Source organism: Microtus ochrogaster, chromosome 19, assembly GCF_000317375.1.
Source record: "Microtus ochrogaster isolate Prairie Vole_2 chromosome 19, MicOch1.0, whole genome shotgun sequence".
Lineage (NCBI taxonomy): Eukaryota > Metazoa > Chordata > Mammalia > Rodentia > Cricetidae > Microtus > Microtus ochrogaster.
In genome coordinates, this window is record NC_022021.1 from 5997353 (window position 1) to 6014691 (window position 17339).

General features: G+C 41.0%; 1 protein-coding gene across 2 annotated transcripts in view; it reads right to left on the reverse strand.

Moving 5' to 3' along the window:
• The window catches only part of Ap3b1 (adaptor related protein complex 3 subunit beta 1), a 201626-nt gene that overhangs the window by 12536 nt on the left and 171751 nt on the right, over nucleotides 1-17339 (reverse strand). For both annotated transcript variants that reach the window (XM_005356483.2, XM_026783761.1), the window contains exons 24-25: nucleotides 12829-12913; nucleotides 3924-4021 (exon numbers count right to left, since the gene is read on the reverse strand). In XM_005356483.2, the coding sequence (XP_005356540.1) occupies nucleotides 3924-4021; nucleotides 12829-12913 (183 nt within the window). The remainder of the gene's footprint in view (nucleotides 1-3923; nucleotides 4022-12828; nucleotides 12914-17339) is intronic.

The following is a 17339-nucleotide window of genomic DNA, read 5'->3' on the forward strand; positions in this document are numbered from 1 at the left end:
GGAGACATTTGATCAGGTGCACAGCACTGTACACAATTTATGAAAAGCTTTTCAAAAAACGTGTGCACAGTCCTTCTCATTTAATCTCCCAGCCTATGTACGCACTTCAGTTATTTATTGCATAGGAAATATGAACATTTTAAAAGTCCCTCTGCTAATAACACTGCACAAAACTGTACTCCCGTCTATCAGATAAAAGCCAGAACCAACTACGCCCAACAAGGAGCACGGTTACTAACCACTCTCAAGCCCCAGGAACACTACGTTCTGTCTTAGGCCGTTTAACTTTAACATTAGGCAGAAGCTTTAACAACTACACAAGCGGCCAAACTGTGCTTTTAAGTGAAGCGCAGGGGCTGACATAAGACTGCGAGAGATGTGTGCACTCATTTAGGGTTTAAACCGTCTCCATTAAGCTCTATTGAAGAGCAACCGCTAAATAAATGAATGCAACTATGTTTATGTTAAAAGCCTGTTTCCCGCAGCATGTAATTAAAGGAAATGCTGTACAAAGCCAGTACTTTTGTCAAGCTCCTGTAAATGGAAAGATGGATAGCACTCAGAGAAGTGAATGCATTGCTTCATATTTAACCTTAACACTCTTGTCATTAATGGTTTGTCTAACTTGTTCTATAAAAGACAAGGTACTGCTCCATTGAAGTAAAATTAAAAAAATCAACTAAACCATGCTTTTCAGAACAGAAGATTCATTATCGTCAGCTAATGTATTGGCATAAAGCAAAGTAACATCCTATCGAGTAAAGCACACATTCAATCTGCCTTCCCACCCCCTTTTATTTTTAACTCATGCTGTTTTATTGTTATAGGCAATTTGTACCACTCAGCATGACAGTGTAAACTGAATCAAGATTAATTTACATGCAAAAGAACACTTAGGAGAGCAGCACGGTAAGCAAATGTATTGTCTCGATTGCTGAGGTGGAAAGGAACCTGGAAGGGGAAAGAAAGGGGCTCTAATTAAGGGGCATCAAATATGATTGCTTGTGGTAGTTAAGGGCCAGAAAATAGCAAATGTCTGACCATTTAAGGAATTAGCATCTTGCGAGCTGGGAGCCCATAACATGGATGCATAAATCACAATAAAATTAAGCAAGCATTCTAGATTTCTTTCTTAAACCAGAGATTTTGCTTAATGAAAATGTATCTGGTATTCACAAATTAACAAGAAAGAAAAATATGCCATGGTGATCATTAATGTTTGCCCACACATGTATAAAAGCAAAGGCTCAGGGAAATACTTAAGTTGTCAGAGGGAAGGGCTGGGCTTCATTGGAACTTAACAACATTTTGTTCAAGATATAAGACAAGATTTAATTTAGGCTAGGCTTATCGGATGAAATTAATAGCTAAAATGAAAATCAAGGAATGCAATGAAATCTTATTTGAAAAGATTTTTCTAAATTTTAGATTTGTAATTTAAACGACAGGAAGAGAATGATGCAGAGCAGGCAGCCTGGAATAGATCACTGGCCTGAGTCTTTGAAAGGAAAACTAAAGAAACAGAACCCATTTTTAAGTATACTTCCTAGTATTGAAAGGCTCTCACACACAGCTATCTCCAATGCCCCAAACTCGTAACAAATAAATCACACGTCCATCAAAGGCTCAATAATATGAATACTATAACACTTTCAACATACAGGACAGGCCAGCACAGTCTGACTGAGCCCCTGGCCCACACCCGTTGTTCTGACCACACGAGTTCAGCAACTGAGAAGATGACGGGCAGGTGGGGCGCTGAACACAGCTTTGCTTTAAGGAATATGAATGCAGCATGTCTGCTGAGACCGCTTCTAATATTTTGCATACTTTCAGTTTTGTATATCTTTGGAATAAAATAAAACCATACCCCTCCTTTCCTTCTTTTTAATTTTTAAATTAAATCCCAATGAATACACTTAATGTGCTTTTTAAATCTTAAAAATAGGTCCCGTAAAATGAGATACTAGTTATGTAAGTGCACTCATCAAGGTAAAAACAGGTTTTAAAACTAGGATGTAACAAAATGTACGCACGTTTCCTCAATTTACTTCCATCTTACCTTTTAGCACTTTATACTGACAAAATATTAAACAAGTGATTTTCATTTTGGGTTAGGGTTTCCCTCTGGTGAGCCATCTTAAGGGGTCTTCTGTGAACGCTTAGCCCCCTTCCTGGAGCAGGTTCACTAATCCATGTGTAAAGTTGTGGACTGAGACCTTTATTAGCAAACCCGCCGAAACCCGAAACTAAAGAGATGGTACTGAAAAAGCCTGTGGTGAATCTGCCAGCATCAAGTCCCACATCAAAGGGTGAATTCAGGAAGACAGAGCGAATGATACAGAAACGCCAAGAGACCTCGAGGATTTACAAATACTTCATATAAACACATTTTCAAATAGCTTTATTCAGAGTAGCCTTTCTGCTCTATTAAACATAGCAAACAGCTGCCAGATTTATTCAGACAAATAATCAACAACCATAGGAGTAAAATGGCAGAAGAAAAAGGAATTTTGGCAACAAGCCCACAGAGGACGGCGGCTAGTCTCCATGTGCACCTCTCTCGTGCACTTGCGGTTCTGTATGGTTAGTCAGCGAAAAATCCCTCAGTCACAGCAGAGTACAAAACATCTGATTGAAATCGCAAGTATTCTAAACAAAAGCCGAGAGAGAGCAAGGGCATGCAGTGATCTGCAGTGCAGACGAGCTGCGTCCCGAAGGCAGGCAGGCAGGCTATCCCCTACAATGGGCACCTTCCTCCCTGGTGCGCCACTCACCTGGTTTTGCTGAGCAGATGTAAGGCAGAGGCAGGCTTTAGCCAGCAAAAGGCAGAACAGCAAACATGAGAATCAATTCATTTGTCATTGGAAAAAGAAAGCCACAGAGGTAATTTCTTCTACAGTAATACTCAACTTTTAAGAAGACAAATGCAAAGCTGGATTTAGTTATCCCTTTTTAAAAAAATCACGTGACAAGGTCTGAATGGGAAAAGATTCTATATTGACAGTGTCATCTGAGGTTTCCGTGGTGGGGCACTTCTGTAACGGGTGTCTCTGAACCCACAGCCAGCCAGGACTGGAGTGAAATAAGCCAGGAAGCATGAGCTCTCCTTGGCTGGGGTCTTGTGTGCGCAGTACTTCCTGGAAGACTGATGGCTAGGACTGAATGGCCTCCAGATAAAAGGATCTCTAATTACACCCTCCAGAGGAAAATTCTTTAGGCTCACATAAACTTTTACACACTGCTGATGACAGAATTTAAGGAAATGCTGTACTAAGTATCTAAAATCAGTGTTTCCCCTGTATCCATACAGAAAGAGACCCTCATTTTTATTAGAAAGTATGCTTGACTCTGGACAAGTACAATATTAATACCTACAGTCTGCTACAATATTTTCTTTGGTGTATATTTAAAAATCTTTCACACCTAATTTAGTCAAAGTATTTCTTTAATAAAATTCAGTCAAAAGAAAATAGAGGTTTTCAATAGTATAATTAGGACTTGGTTCTGGAGGGTAGTGTTACTGTGTATATAAAAGCACACTAGGAAACGGAAAGACAACTTTGTAACAACCTACAAACATACGCAGACCTGAGGTTTGCAGTGCTAGAAAGAACATGAGTGAGTCTCTAGTTCCTGGAAGTTAAAACACACAAGAACAGCATGAGGCTAAAAAACAACTCTTAGAATTGAACAACTGACTAAGGATCAGTCTATTATTGTAAAGACATATTCACTGATTTTCAGCCCTGCCAGGAATATACAGAAACATGCACTTTTAAAGTCTGAGTACATTAGAGCCAATGGGAAGACTGTGTGCTGCCTGTTGCTGGCTGGGCATGCATGGAAACCCCAGGGCCTGTGAGGCACAGGCACCTACTGTTTAGTGAAGAACTTTCTAGCAAACTGCAGTCACCTCTCACCTCGCTCCTTCTTAAAGTCTTTCTCTGACATGGCCACAGGTAAAAGCAGTTCCCCAACAGGAGGCTGAATGTTGACGTTGAAGCAATCATCCTTGGTGCTAAGGAAAAAAAAAATTCAAAGATGACCAAATGCTTAAAAAAATCATACATTGAACCACTGCACAGTTTAACAGAAACAGTTAAACCTGAACTTTTGACCCTTCAACTTCCACCTCCAGGAGCTGGTTATAGCTTGTGCCACCACGCTGGGTTTACGCAGTACTGAGGACAGCCCAAGGGTTCCTGTATGCAAAGTACATTATTAAATGAGCTACACCCCCAGCCCCTCAGCACTTTAGTCTTCATTCTGTTGTTTTGTTTTTTTTGAGATAGGGTCTTTTTGCAGGCCAGACTGGCCTTCAACTCCTCATGTTCCTACTTCTACCTTGCAAGTATAGGAATTACAAGTATATGCCACCATAGCTGGTTTTTGTTATTTATTCTTTATCTGCAATAAAATAAACAGTGAACATTTGCTTCTTTATTTATCTAGTGTGTTTAAGTTGTGTGTGTGTGTGCGCGCATGTGTGCACATGCATACACATGCATGCCAAAGTGCGCCCGTCACAGGACAACTGTAAGGAATTGGCTCTCTCTCCACTTTTATGTGCCTTGCAGAGATCCGACTCAGGGCACCTGTCTTACTCCTTCACCAACTGAGTCCGCTTGCCAGCTCCAAACTTCCCTTTTAACTAAAATCATTATATTCTAATTGTGTCATTCACTGACATGAAAGTTGTTTCAATTGACAGGATGAAGTCACTGTGTTTCTAGTGTTAGATAGAAAACAACACAGAGTGTAATTGTTTCACTAGACTCGGTTTAGAGATGTCCAAGTTAGGCAGTTGGGGTTAGCTGATGAGAGCTGCCGATTAGGAGTGCGTTGAACTGCAGATAAGCAGGAAATCCAGCAAAGAGTTTCTTGTGAAGCAGGTGTTTATTGTCTAGAATACAAGTCTTGGAGTTACAGTCACAAGTTCATTAAGTGGCTAAAGAAACCCCCAAGGACCCAGATTTCTCTAGCTTTCCACTCCACCACCCACAGGATGCTGGCTTTCCTCATGGTTGCCAGATGGCTGCTGAATCTCCAGGTACCACTTTTATATTCCAGTTGAAGAGGGAACATGATGATGAAGTGATGGGCAAACGAGCCAACCAAATCTGTTCCTTCTTCTGAGGCAGGGAAGCAAAAGCTTCCTGAGTTGCCTACAGAGGGACTGAATGGCAATGGGCAAGGGAAGGTGGCTAGGAGGTGGCTGTCCTAGATACAACATGTTATTAGATGAAGTTAGGGTGAGAAAGGAAAAACAGAAGAAGAGACATGAAATCCACTTACATTTATGTTACTACTGATTTTTTCTTCCTGGTGCTAGGGGCCAAACCTAGAGCCTGAAACATACTAGACAGTGCTCCACCACTAAGCTTACTAACTGCTTCCCCACTCTCAGACAATCTATTCATGTAAGCTACCTTAAGTTTTCCCACAAATGAACTGTTCAAGGCAGACCAGTAAGGCCTGTTTATGTATTAAGCCAACATTTCCTAAACAAAGCTGTGATCTTATCTACTGCGACACTGGACCCTAACCCAAGTCCGGGGGTATGGAGCAAAACTTCCTGTGTTCAGAATGTCCAGATGTGTGCTAGGCTGTGTGGAAAAGGTACACCCCAGCTGGTATGTTCAGCAGGAGTGGAGGGAGGAGAGAAAACCTTGCACCTAGGCTTGTGTTTCGGGAATGGTGAGCATGGACAAGGCCGATGGCACAGAGCAGAGGGCTTTCTAGACAGTACGCCCACTCACGCCACTTTTCTATGGAGAGCCGCAGCTCATGGGTGTCATCTGGCCTCTTCACTGAAGTGTGCGGACACACGCATGGCCAAGTACTCTATTCACAGAACCAACACAAAACACTTCCCAGGTTTAATTTTTAAAGATTCCTTTCTATTTCTGTCTGTGTAAGCATGTACCCAAGAGGCCAGACAACAGCACCAGGTCCCCTGGAGCCACCTGATGTGGGTGCTGGGAACGGAACTGAGGTCCTCTGGAAGAAACAGCAAGTGCTCTTAACCACTACGCCATCTCTCTAGTCCACTTTCAATGTTTCTTTAAGCAATGACAAACCATTGGGGACATTAAGCACTGATCCCTTCTGTAACCTAGAAACTGGGGAGGAGAGAGCACCAGCTGGGGAGATCGCTGGAGTCTGGTGGAGGCGGCAGGTGCTCTTGGCATTTACTGTGTATTTTACTCATTAAATCTGAACAATGAGCCTATGACACAGGAAGAACATTGGAGAGGCTGGGGGTGTGGCTCAGGGATAGAGTGCTTGCTGGCATGATAAAGGCCTTGGGCTTGAGTGCCGGTAACATCCAAAACCAAAAACCCCCAAAAGAATTTAATCAACATGGCCAAGGGACACATAGCCAAGTGTCTCGGCCTCAAAGCCCACTTCTCTGAGTTGGGAAGCATTTACAATGGGAAATTAGAAGAGACAGACTGAGTGACGGATGGACAGAGTCTTTGAACTTTACACTGAGAACAACAGGGTGAATGATGGCACATTGAAGAGGAATCTGGATTCCACACAAAATAACTTGGCTTTAATTATCTTATATCTGAGGTGTCCAGGAGACAATTAAAAATGCAAATTAGGAGGGGGCAAGAAAAGAAGATGACAAGGAGAAAGAGGACACCCCGAGAGGGGTGTGGTGCAAGCCTGTGGACAACAGGGGAAAGGGACTAGTGGAGACAGAGGAAGGGTGGCTCCAAAGGGAAGCCAGATCCGCAGGGAGGCTAATGCTCATGTCAGCAAGATGGTCAGATAGGAGGGGAACACAGGGCAGAGAGGTGCAAAAAACAGTAGAGAGTGACCAGAGAAGCATGGAAGGCATGGAGCTTCCTGAGCAGGAGATGAAAGGAGCCGTGAAAGGCAGACAAGGGCTCCTGCTAGATCATCATCTTTTTTCTTCTTCTTCCTTTTTAGGTTTTTCAAGACAGGGTTTCTCTGTGTAATTCTGGCTGTCATGGAACTTACTATGTAGACCAGATTTACCTCAAACCCAGAGATCCACCTGCCTCTGCCTCCCAAGTGCTGGGATTAAAGGTGTGCACCCCCAAAGCCTGGCTAGAGCAAGGTCTTACTGATGACTAAGCACCAGATGAAGGGTTAGCCTGAGAACACAGACAAAAACATCCAGCCCAATGGAAAGGATGGCTAACTCATTAAGAGATGTGTCCATAATGCCAATGAAAATGTGTTTGTGGCCTTAATAAATACTCCAACATTTATAAAAAGACTTCTCTTCATTTAAAAAAATATTTTGACCTTACATCTTGCTTTCCAGTTTAACTTCAGAAATATGCTGAATTCCTTGGAAAGTTTTATATTCAGCTGCTATGCTGAACATAAAGAATCTGTGTGAGAACGTCTGTCTTTCTCCTATCTTAAAATACTCTGCATATTCTTTAAAGGCTTTCAGAAAAGTTACACTCTGTAGCCCAGAAATCTATAACACCTTTAGAAACTCATTAAATGGCTTTTCTTTTGATTCCAAGATATTGGGAGCTAATAATCCTAGCAATATTCTGCTTTGGGGGTCTTTCTTATACCTGCTACAACTTCCATCAGAACAGGAAGCACCTTTGAAAGCATATCGCTCACCCTTTCTGACTCAGAGAGGATGGCTCTGGTACTCTCATGGGCATGGATAACGTGCACGGATCAGATATCAGCCAATTTACCACCCAAGCAATGTGCTACTTGTGGGTTATCTTTTGGGGTCTGAGAATCAGGGACACAGCCATGGGAAAGGGCTCAGGTGATTTGTTCTAGGAAACTTTCAATTATAGGGCTGCTTTCTGTGAAGTTCTAATACAGTTAGTCTTTTTATTCTCATTCATATTTTTCTATAAAAGAATTAACTTCATCTAAACATCCCAATACACTAGAAAAGTATACAATGTATTACTTTAAATTCCTGAAAATCTCTTCTTTTACTTTCTCTTTCCAATCTTGGTCTCCTTTTTCTTCAGTAACACCAGCTCAGTTTTTTTAACAATACATTCCACAACCACTTTTATTCTCTCTAGTACACCGACCATATGAACATACATGCCATTCTTTCCTTTAGTTTCTATGCCATCCTCTCTCTGGTAGGGATGTTATCAATAGTTGAATTTTAGGCTTTAGCTGTTTAATAAAGGTGACGTGACTTGAGAAAGCTAGTGGGTAAGGACTACACTGGAACTACTCCTGAAGGAGGAGAAGCTTGTACGTCTTAGGGAGCAAACAAAATTCCAAGGCTTAGGAAGCTAAAGAAACTTAAGGGGCTCAGAAAGTTACAAGAGTCACAGGGCTCCGCTCTCAAGTTCTACAAGCAGCCACCTGCTGGGGGAAGAGCTCCCCACAAGTTGAGCAGGAGCTCCAGCAATGCGGCGGGAGGACTTTTAGGCTTCAGCTGATCTTGCATCACCCTAGCGCCTGAGTCAGTGACCCCTCAATTGTGATTCTGTAAGTGACCCCAGAAAACACGCTGGCTCCCCAATAACACAGGTGGCAATCGTTCCCTTGGCCTGCTGTTAGCACTCTAGCCAGGTCTCCTCAGGAAGAGGTGCACACAGGCAGGTATGCCCTCCCTCCCCTCCAGCTGTATTATTCAGTTTTCCATCTAGCACACTTATTCCCAGTGCAATTTAAAAAGACCCAAGTTTTAACAACTCCTTTGTTTCCTCCCTTCCTTGGGGGTATCCATGATCTTAGTGACAATATTTACTATTTTAAACCCTATTTAAATTGTTGTTTGCCATCAATCAATTAAACACACGACAAGAAGGACGAGGTATTCACTCCTTCGCACACTGGTCCATGTGGAGATTCTGGGTTTGGTTGATGATGACACTATTTTTGATATTATATCAATACTTATTTACACACACCAACACTGTGGAGCTCTCTACTCTTTGCTCCCCCTCTCTTCTGTCTTTTTCTGTATCAGACTTAAAAGATAAATTTCTTCGAGTGACTTTTTTTTTTTTTTTTTTTTTTTTTGGCTTTTCGAGACAAGGTTTCTCTATAGCTTTGGAGCCTGTCCTGGAACTAGCTCTTGTAGACCAGGCTGGTCTCGAACTCACAGAGATCCGCCTGCCTCTGCCTCCCGAGTGCTGGGATTAAAGACATGTGCCACCACCGCCCGGCCTTCGAGTGACTCTCTCACAAAGAATCTGTAAGTAGCAAACAGAATCCCTGCTTGTCTGAAGAGAATGTGTATCAAAAGTCTTATATTTTAAACGCTGAGTTCTGAGAGAAATCTCACTACTTTTGCATTGTTTTTCTCTCCCTTTTTTCTTTTTTTGAGACAGGGTTCCTCTGTGTGACTACCGTGGCTATCTGGAACTCACTATGTACAGCAGGCTGGCCTCAAACAGAGCTCTGCCTGCCTCTGCTTCCCAAGTGCTGGGATTAAAGGAGTGCGCCACCATGCCCAGTTTGCATTGTTCTTTTTTCGGGAAGCTGGGTTTTGTTGTTGCTGTTGTTGTTTTCATTTTAACTGTAGAGGCTATTGGGATAATGTTGGAGTTCTCAGCAGAATGTGGTCACTCTGAATCTTTCACTCTCGTCTTGTTTGTCCTTTGCTAAGACTTTCAATTTGATATTTGTTTTGGAAACTGCTTTTCTATAAGCTATTTCTTTTTCTCTTCTTCTATGTCTCCTTTATTTCCTAGTCTCCTGTCCCGTGTTTCTGTTCTCTATTCCAGTTAGTTCCTGGCCCCGTCTTCCAGAGCACCAATCTGTAGTCAGCTGTGTCCATTCTACCACGTATCTGCCCCATTCACAGTCCCTCCGGGCTTTGTGTCCATCTTCAGCCTTCTCTTCTCCATTGCAGTTTTCAGCTCTCTCCAAAGCTTGGTCATCCCTGACTGTGCAGCTGTTTTCGTAACAGAATACAGCTAGTTCTACTATACATTAGCTAAGACATCTTTCTCCAATGCCTCAATTAAAATGTGCCCCCCCCCCCTGTAAAATGGGGACAATAATAAGTTAAGGACCAATGTGGAAATTAAACAAATGGACACCTGTAAGTGTTTGGAGCAGCAGTGAGCATATTCTAAGTACTTAACAAATGCTAGCAATTACTATCATGGTAGAGACTGGGATATGGGGTTCATGAAGTGAGACACGGAGCAGTGACATAAACCGAGGAGGCAGGAGGGCAGCACATACTGAGGCTGCTTTCCCTTCTAGGGCACAACAGCACTTCATCCATCCCTCACCATTCTGCTTCCCTGAAAACAACTGAGCCCTGCGCGCCTGTGGCCCTCACATGCAGACAGTCCTTCCAGTCTGCCTCACTGTTCCTGCAATGGTGCCTCAGGCCTCAGCCAATGTCTGCACCAGAGGGGCTGAGGCTGGAATTAGTAGCTCTTTAACTCCCAGGGGCTTCCTGGAGCCTGCTAACTTCCCTTCTCACACACCACTGCGAGCTTGCTTTCCCCACATTTGCCTCTCACAGGAGTGTGTGGTCACTGAGTACTCAGCTGCTCCTATTTGTTTCCTAACGCCCAATAATCTTCACAATTTCTGACCGGTCAGCAAATGGCATTCTCTCTGTCTCTTTTCTCCCTCTGTCTCTCTCTCTTTATACGCTTACCCTCTAAAGAATGGATTTTTCTTTTTAGTGGATTTTGGACAAAAGCAGTGGTGAAGCGCTGTCTTGTAGGTAACTTAACCCACAACGTGTTATCCTTGGTACAGTCCTACCCTCTCAGCACCAGGATGGGGACTTGTTTATGCAGTATTCATTTCATAGATCAATTGATATATATTTTAATCAAGAATTTATTTTGGTAATGACTGGAAATACAATGTAAAAGGGAGTTGCTATAAAATACATAAGACTAAGTATGCCTATCACTTTCTGTCGCACCCCATCGTCTTGCTCACTGTAGAGTAGAGCAGCACCACTCTACCGGTCCTCACCCCTCTCAGGACAGAAAGAGACCTGAACGCTGCAGTCCGCATTCTCGGCATTTCCAAAGGCTTGTTATCAAACATGCTCTTATTACCGCATTCTGACATATTGATTCATATAATGTATTTCAGGCAAAAAACAAAAACCTTAATACCAGCCACACTTACTCTTCTCCTTCTTTCTACTGAGAACTATCAAGGCGACTACAGCAAAAGGTGCCATTTACTATGCAAAAGGCACAGTCAGGGACTGGCACCGAAGACCGATTGATCTACCCATTACCACATCTCCCTACCCCCACTAGCACTACTATGAAGCTATTGATTGAAACACTGCCGATCGGTTTCCATTTTCTGATTTTGGGCAGGCCAATTAAGAAAGTGAGTAATTGTGATTACACTGCTTCAGGATCAATTACACTTGATGTAAGACAAAGTGCTCTTTTTGAAACATACAGAAAATAATTTTTGATTTTGCATGCTTTTGTGAAAGATGAAATATAAAATAACTTAGTAATTTGCACCTTCACTGCAGAAAATATATTAATGTGTTTATAACAGATAGTTAATTGTTATGTGAGATACATTTGTCATTTTTCTAAAACTAATTTAAGAGACATTGAAAGAATACTACTTAATATAGGATAAAAATCAACACTACAGTGTGTATTTCTCCCTAAAAGGTCTTGGCTAACTGTAGAAGACAAAATACAAATGTGGTCCAAAACACTATAAAAGAAGTCTTTATAATTAAGAAAAAAATGGAAAAATAAGAGCACACCTGATTATAAATTGGTAAGATAAAGGAGTATTTTAGGTTTTAATTTTGGTCTAATTTGATGTACAAGTTTTGTCATTGGGTTCACATTGTTGAGATCATTAAAATGAATATACCTCTGGTGTTGGAAGCAAATCTATTTAGAGTGGTGTTACTCATAGCCTGTGTTCAGTAATATTGATCTGTGTTGTTTGTCTAATAGAAAAATAATAAACAATTACTAGGCAATGTTGAGAAAAGTAATCAGTTTTTATATATCACTAATAAAGCAGACCTCCCAAAACATAAAGGTGATGATCTGCATAAAATCAATGTGCACACCGCACTGTTCATATTCATCACTGCTGGCTCATGGCAATAAAAGAAATAACACTGGGCCAGAGTTCCTGGGAAAATGACAAAGAAAGGTTTGCTACATTTAATCTACACAATTACTTTAAAGGTTTCTGTCCTTACTTGTAAAATTGAAATCATGACAAATTCTATCCTAAGCTAGCTAAAATTCAGAAACATAAAATATTTCAATTTTTAAAGAAAAACAAGAAACTTCCACTAAAAACCAAGTCACGCCCTGAATCAGAAAAACCTAAGAAGGAACTCAAGGGTAACTAAGTTGCACCAGCTTTGTTCTGGAGCTCATCAGCATAAACACGCCACATGAAAGCAGTAAAGCCTCAAACGGAAAGACTGCGGCAACATTTGGTATGACATCTTAACCAACTCTGTAAATATACTCAGTTTGTAAAAGGAGGAAAGCGTATGGGTCTAGAATCAATATTCTCCTCAAGAAACTCGCTGTATCTCAAACTGACATCTTGCCTCAAAAAGAACCTTCTCTGGGCTATTCAGTAATATTATTAAACTGTTTATTTCTCTGAATTTTCTAAGACTATAGTATTAAAATAAGAAATAAATTAACAATAGCCTTGTCCTTTAACCAACAAACCATGGATTTCAGCTGCATATGGCAGGCAGTAAAGGCAGGTGTGTAAGACCAACTAACAACAGTACCAAACAGTACACACGCATCAGCAACATTCCAAGGCACTGTCAAACAAAAACAGTTGCTTAAATGTTTTGTCTTCCAGGCAGTATAAAAACAGAAGAACAACTGAACTTACCACAGCTGGAAACAGGCAGTCTGTGTCGAATCACAGAAGTCAATACCCACTGAGACAGTGACAGACCTCTCAGGCTCCAGAGAGTCTAGGGAAGAGGGAAATTTTGATATGAAAACACGGAGGATGTGAAAGAGTTAAAGAAAACACTACATGTTCATGCCATCTTTGGTTAAAAAAAAGGACAGATTTAGCCAGGTGATGGTGACGCACACCTTTAATCCCAGCACCTGGGAAGCAGAGGCAGGTGGACCTCTGTGAGTTCAAAGCCAGCCTCGTCTACAAAGTAAGTTCCAGGACAGCCAGAGCTACACAAGGAAATCCTGCCTCAAAAACCAAATAAATAAATAAATGAATGAATGAATGAATAAATGAATAAATGAGTAACAGCCGCCAGTAGTGGCACAGGCCTTTAATTCCAGCACTCGGGAGGCAGAGACAGGCGGATCTCTGCGAGTTTGAGGCCAGCTGGGTCTACAGAGCTAGTTCCAGGACAGGCTCCAAAACTACAGGAAAACCCTGTCTTGAAAATAAATAAATAGATAGATAAATAAAATTTAGTGGTGGCTTGTAAGAGAATTTAAACTAAGAATATTAAAGGAAACTATAAACTCATGTCGCTGAAGTTACATTCTTCCAAGTTAACTCTGAGCATTCTCCAAAGAACACACTATACCTATTTGTTTGAGAATCTTTTTTCCTTATTTTTAAAGTCCATTGTTTAAGCAGCTATATCAGTGTTGGGGGTTACCATATTTTTCATGCATTCACGTCAACATATTGGTCCATCCATTTCTCATTGCCTTTTTCTTCAATTCTTTAAACAGTCCTGCCTCCTGTTTTCATCTCACATAAATTCTACTGCATATTAAATTCTATTCAATTCCCTTGCCTTTTCCTGCTGTAGTTTAAATGAGAATGATCCCATAGACTCATATATTTGAATATCTGGTTCCCTGTTGGTGGAATTGTTTGAGAAGGATTAGGAGGTGTGGCCTCATTGAAGAAAGTACGTCACTAGGGATGGGTTTCGAGGTTTCCAAAGCCCATACCATTCCTAGTTCATACTCTCTTCCTCTGCCCCCAACTTGGGGATAAGATGCTAGCTCTCAGCACTGCTCGCCTGTCTGCTACCATGTTCCCTGCTGTGACAACCATGGATTCTACTATGCTCTGAACTGTTAGCCCCACATTAAAAGTTTTGCTTTACAGTTGCTTTGGTCATGGTGCTTGGCACAGTGATAGAAAAGTAACCAAGATATTTCTCTTTTTCTTTTTAAGAAACAAAGCATTATTTTCTTATGATTTTGAAGGCTGCATTTCTGAGATAAAGGTATAGGTGGTGTTGCTTCCTTCCTATATCATGTTCCTTGGTTTGCAGATGGCTGTCTCTTCATGGCTTTCTCTGGGTGCTAAGATGGGTCTGGGGTCTATCTAAACTTCCTCCTCTCATGAGAACAACAGTTTGATTGGATTAGAGTCCATCTGTGAGGTCCAAGACATCTCTTAAGAGATCTCTTCTTCTTCTCCACCCACAGTCCCCTTTCGGTCATGATCTACACACACACACACACACACACACACACACACACACACACACACTCTCCAAATGAGTACAAACCAGAGATATGAATCTTCTGTTTAATGTAATAATCTCTAGTTTCATCCGTTTTCCTACAGATGTTCTGCCATTTCTCTTTACAGATAAGAAAAATTCCATTGTATGTATGTCCTCATTTCTGTTTACAGGCATCTAGACTCGTTCTACTTCTTGGCTACTGCGAACAGTGCAGGAAACCATGTATGTGTAAGCGCTTCTGCAGTGAGCAGGTGGCGAGTCCTGCAGTAGTGTTTTCTGAGGACACACTGGCTTTCACATCGGCTGCACACACTCACACCCCAGCAGTGCACAGTGCTCTCTCCGCGCCCTGCCACACTGTCCTGATGAAGTCATTCTGACTGAGGGAGGTAGAATGTCAAAGCAGTTTTAATTTGCATTTCCCTGATGACTGAGAGTGTTGGGTACTACTTCTTTTGAGAAATGAGACACACATTTCCTAGACTATCTTCATCTACATAGGCAGTCGACATTTTTGTTTTGTCTTTTTTTTTTCTTAATACAGAGTCTAGCTCTGTAGCCTGGGCTGGTCTTGAACTCTATATAGTTCAAGCTGGACTAGAATTCACACACGGAAATTGTTGAGCTTTTGAAATGCATAAAAGATCATACACTCAAAACTGCTGAATACTTAGATATAATAAAATAAATTTAAACAATGATTTAAAAAACCCAACTTAAAATGCAAGCTGAAGTAAACTGGGATGATGGCATTAAGTTGTGACCACTTCACCAACAGAGCTGGTATCACTAGAAAAAACAGGTCTAACTGCACTACCCAGGGACTTAGCAGGGTGAAATTATTGGTTGGGTTCAGCTGTCTTGAAAAGTAATAAAGTGGCACTATATATATTTGAAAATTCTGAAGCTTCAATCAACTAACCAAGTATGGGAAACAAGTATATGAAGATATAATACTGTTTTTTTTCCTGGGTGGGGGTGGCAAAAAAAAAAACAAGACAAAAATTACACATTTTCATTCTACTTAAGATATCTTAGAATCATAGGACACCCTAAATATGTATGAACATATAAGTAGGGCACATTTCACTTTGCTCAAAGTTTTTACAATAGTTGCAATTACATAAGACAACACATTTATAGCCACCTATCTGCTTCAGGTACATCATACCATTGTATTTTAGCAAGTACACTTACTTCAGTAGACAAACATCTAGGGTTTGCTGATAAGTAGGATTGGCCCCTTAATGCTCACCACAAACAGAAATGAAGGTAGATACAGGACAAAGAATAATTCAATAAGCTGCTATATAAAAAATTATATTTATTTCTCACAGGCTCAAGACGACCTGTGTTTGAGACACATTTTAAAATGTTATTTGTTTAAGCCGGGTGGTGGCGGCACACGTCTTTAATCCCAGCACTCAGGAGGCAGAGGCAGGCAGATCTCTTTGAGTTCGAGGCTAGCCTGGTCTACAGAGCAAGTTCCAGGACAGGCTCCAAAGCTACAGAGAAACCCTGTCTCGAAAAACTAAAAAAAAAAAAAAGTTATTGGTTTTGCTGACTCTAGTTTGAATTTCATTTGCTTATGTAACTTACATTTTACTGGACACCTATTAAGCCACTGCAAGACCTGCTTCTTAAATCTTTGGCGATCATTGTTTCTTTATCATTTTTTATCATTATCATTTCCATATAATATCTCCCCCCCCCACACACACACTTTTCTAGAGCTGCACACTGTCATCAGCTCACAGCTGTTAGTCTTATTGCTTAGTCTTTTCTCCTTCCCAAGCAGAAGACGGGGCCCAAGTAAACAAGCATTCTACTTCTGAGTCGTGTCCTGGCTATCCTTTAGTGAACCCCTAACTCATTCTTCTGCACTATAAACACACTGTGGCTTGGTCTTGTTTGTATCATACACCACAGTGGGTAGCAAATTCTGTCACCTCTCAAACACGACTGCACTCACAATTCAGAACTCCTGTACTTCATATTGAGGGAGTGATAGGTCTCAAGGTGCTCCATTGTTAGCACTCTGGCACTGCTTGGTTCTGAGTATTATGATAATGAGCTGTGAGCTTAGTGATGTGCTAATTCTGGAGGACAGTTCATGATCAATGGCATGTTTTACTATATGAATGTTTCAAAAACAAAATAATTAGCAAAAATTATTCATATAATGTATTTTTACAATATCTGGACACTATTTCTGGACTTGCTGTTGTGCAATGGAAATAGTCTAGTGCTAGTCCTTATGTCTTCTCAGCCACCTCTTAATTCTCTTATATTCTTAATCTCTTTGGAAAACTAGGCAAATAAGTTCTAATATTCTTACAAGGCATCCAGCTACCCACTAATGGAAAGGCAAAATCCTGGGATTTAAAGGTAAACTCAAACACACTGGTGACTAGTAAGAATACTGACGGGTCCGTTAAGATGGGCACACATTTAATGAACAAAACATCTTGATGCCTTTGAAAAGGAAATATTTGGCTTGGCTGCATTCTTCAGATGACTTTGGAGGGCTATTTTAGATACAATCACACACTGTCACTGGCTGTAATCTATTAGTGACAGGTCTGGGCTGTGTTACACACACAGAAAAAAATTCTTTAACTTAAAAGCATTCGATCGATGCCTGAAAATGAATGAAATACCATAGTCATAAAGTTTTTTCTCAGAATGAAAAGCCTATAAGTAGTACTGAGACAACGGCATTCATATTTTAATGCCGCATTAACGTCATACTATGAAATTTATTGTATTTATTTCTTCTATTCTACATAGGCCAATAGAAGGTCAACTCATCAACTCATTATGCCAGCCCAAGGAAGCATTAATACTGTTCTACTGTTTTAACCTTTGGATAACATTTCCAGACACAGACAACCCATACATCAGCTACTCGACACTGCTTAACTACACTAATTTT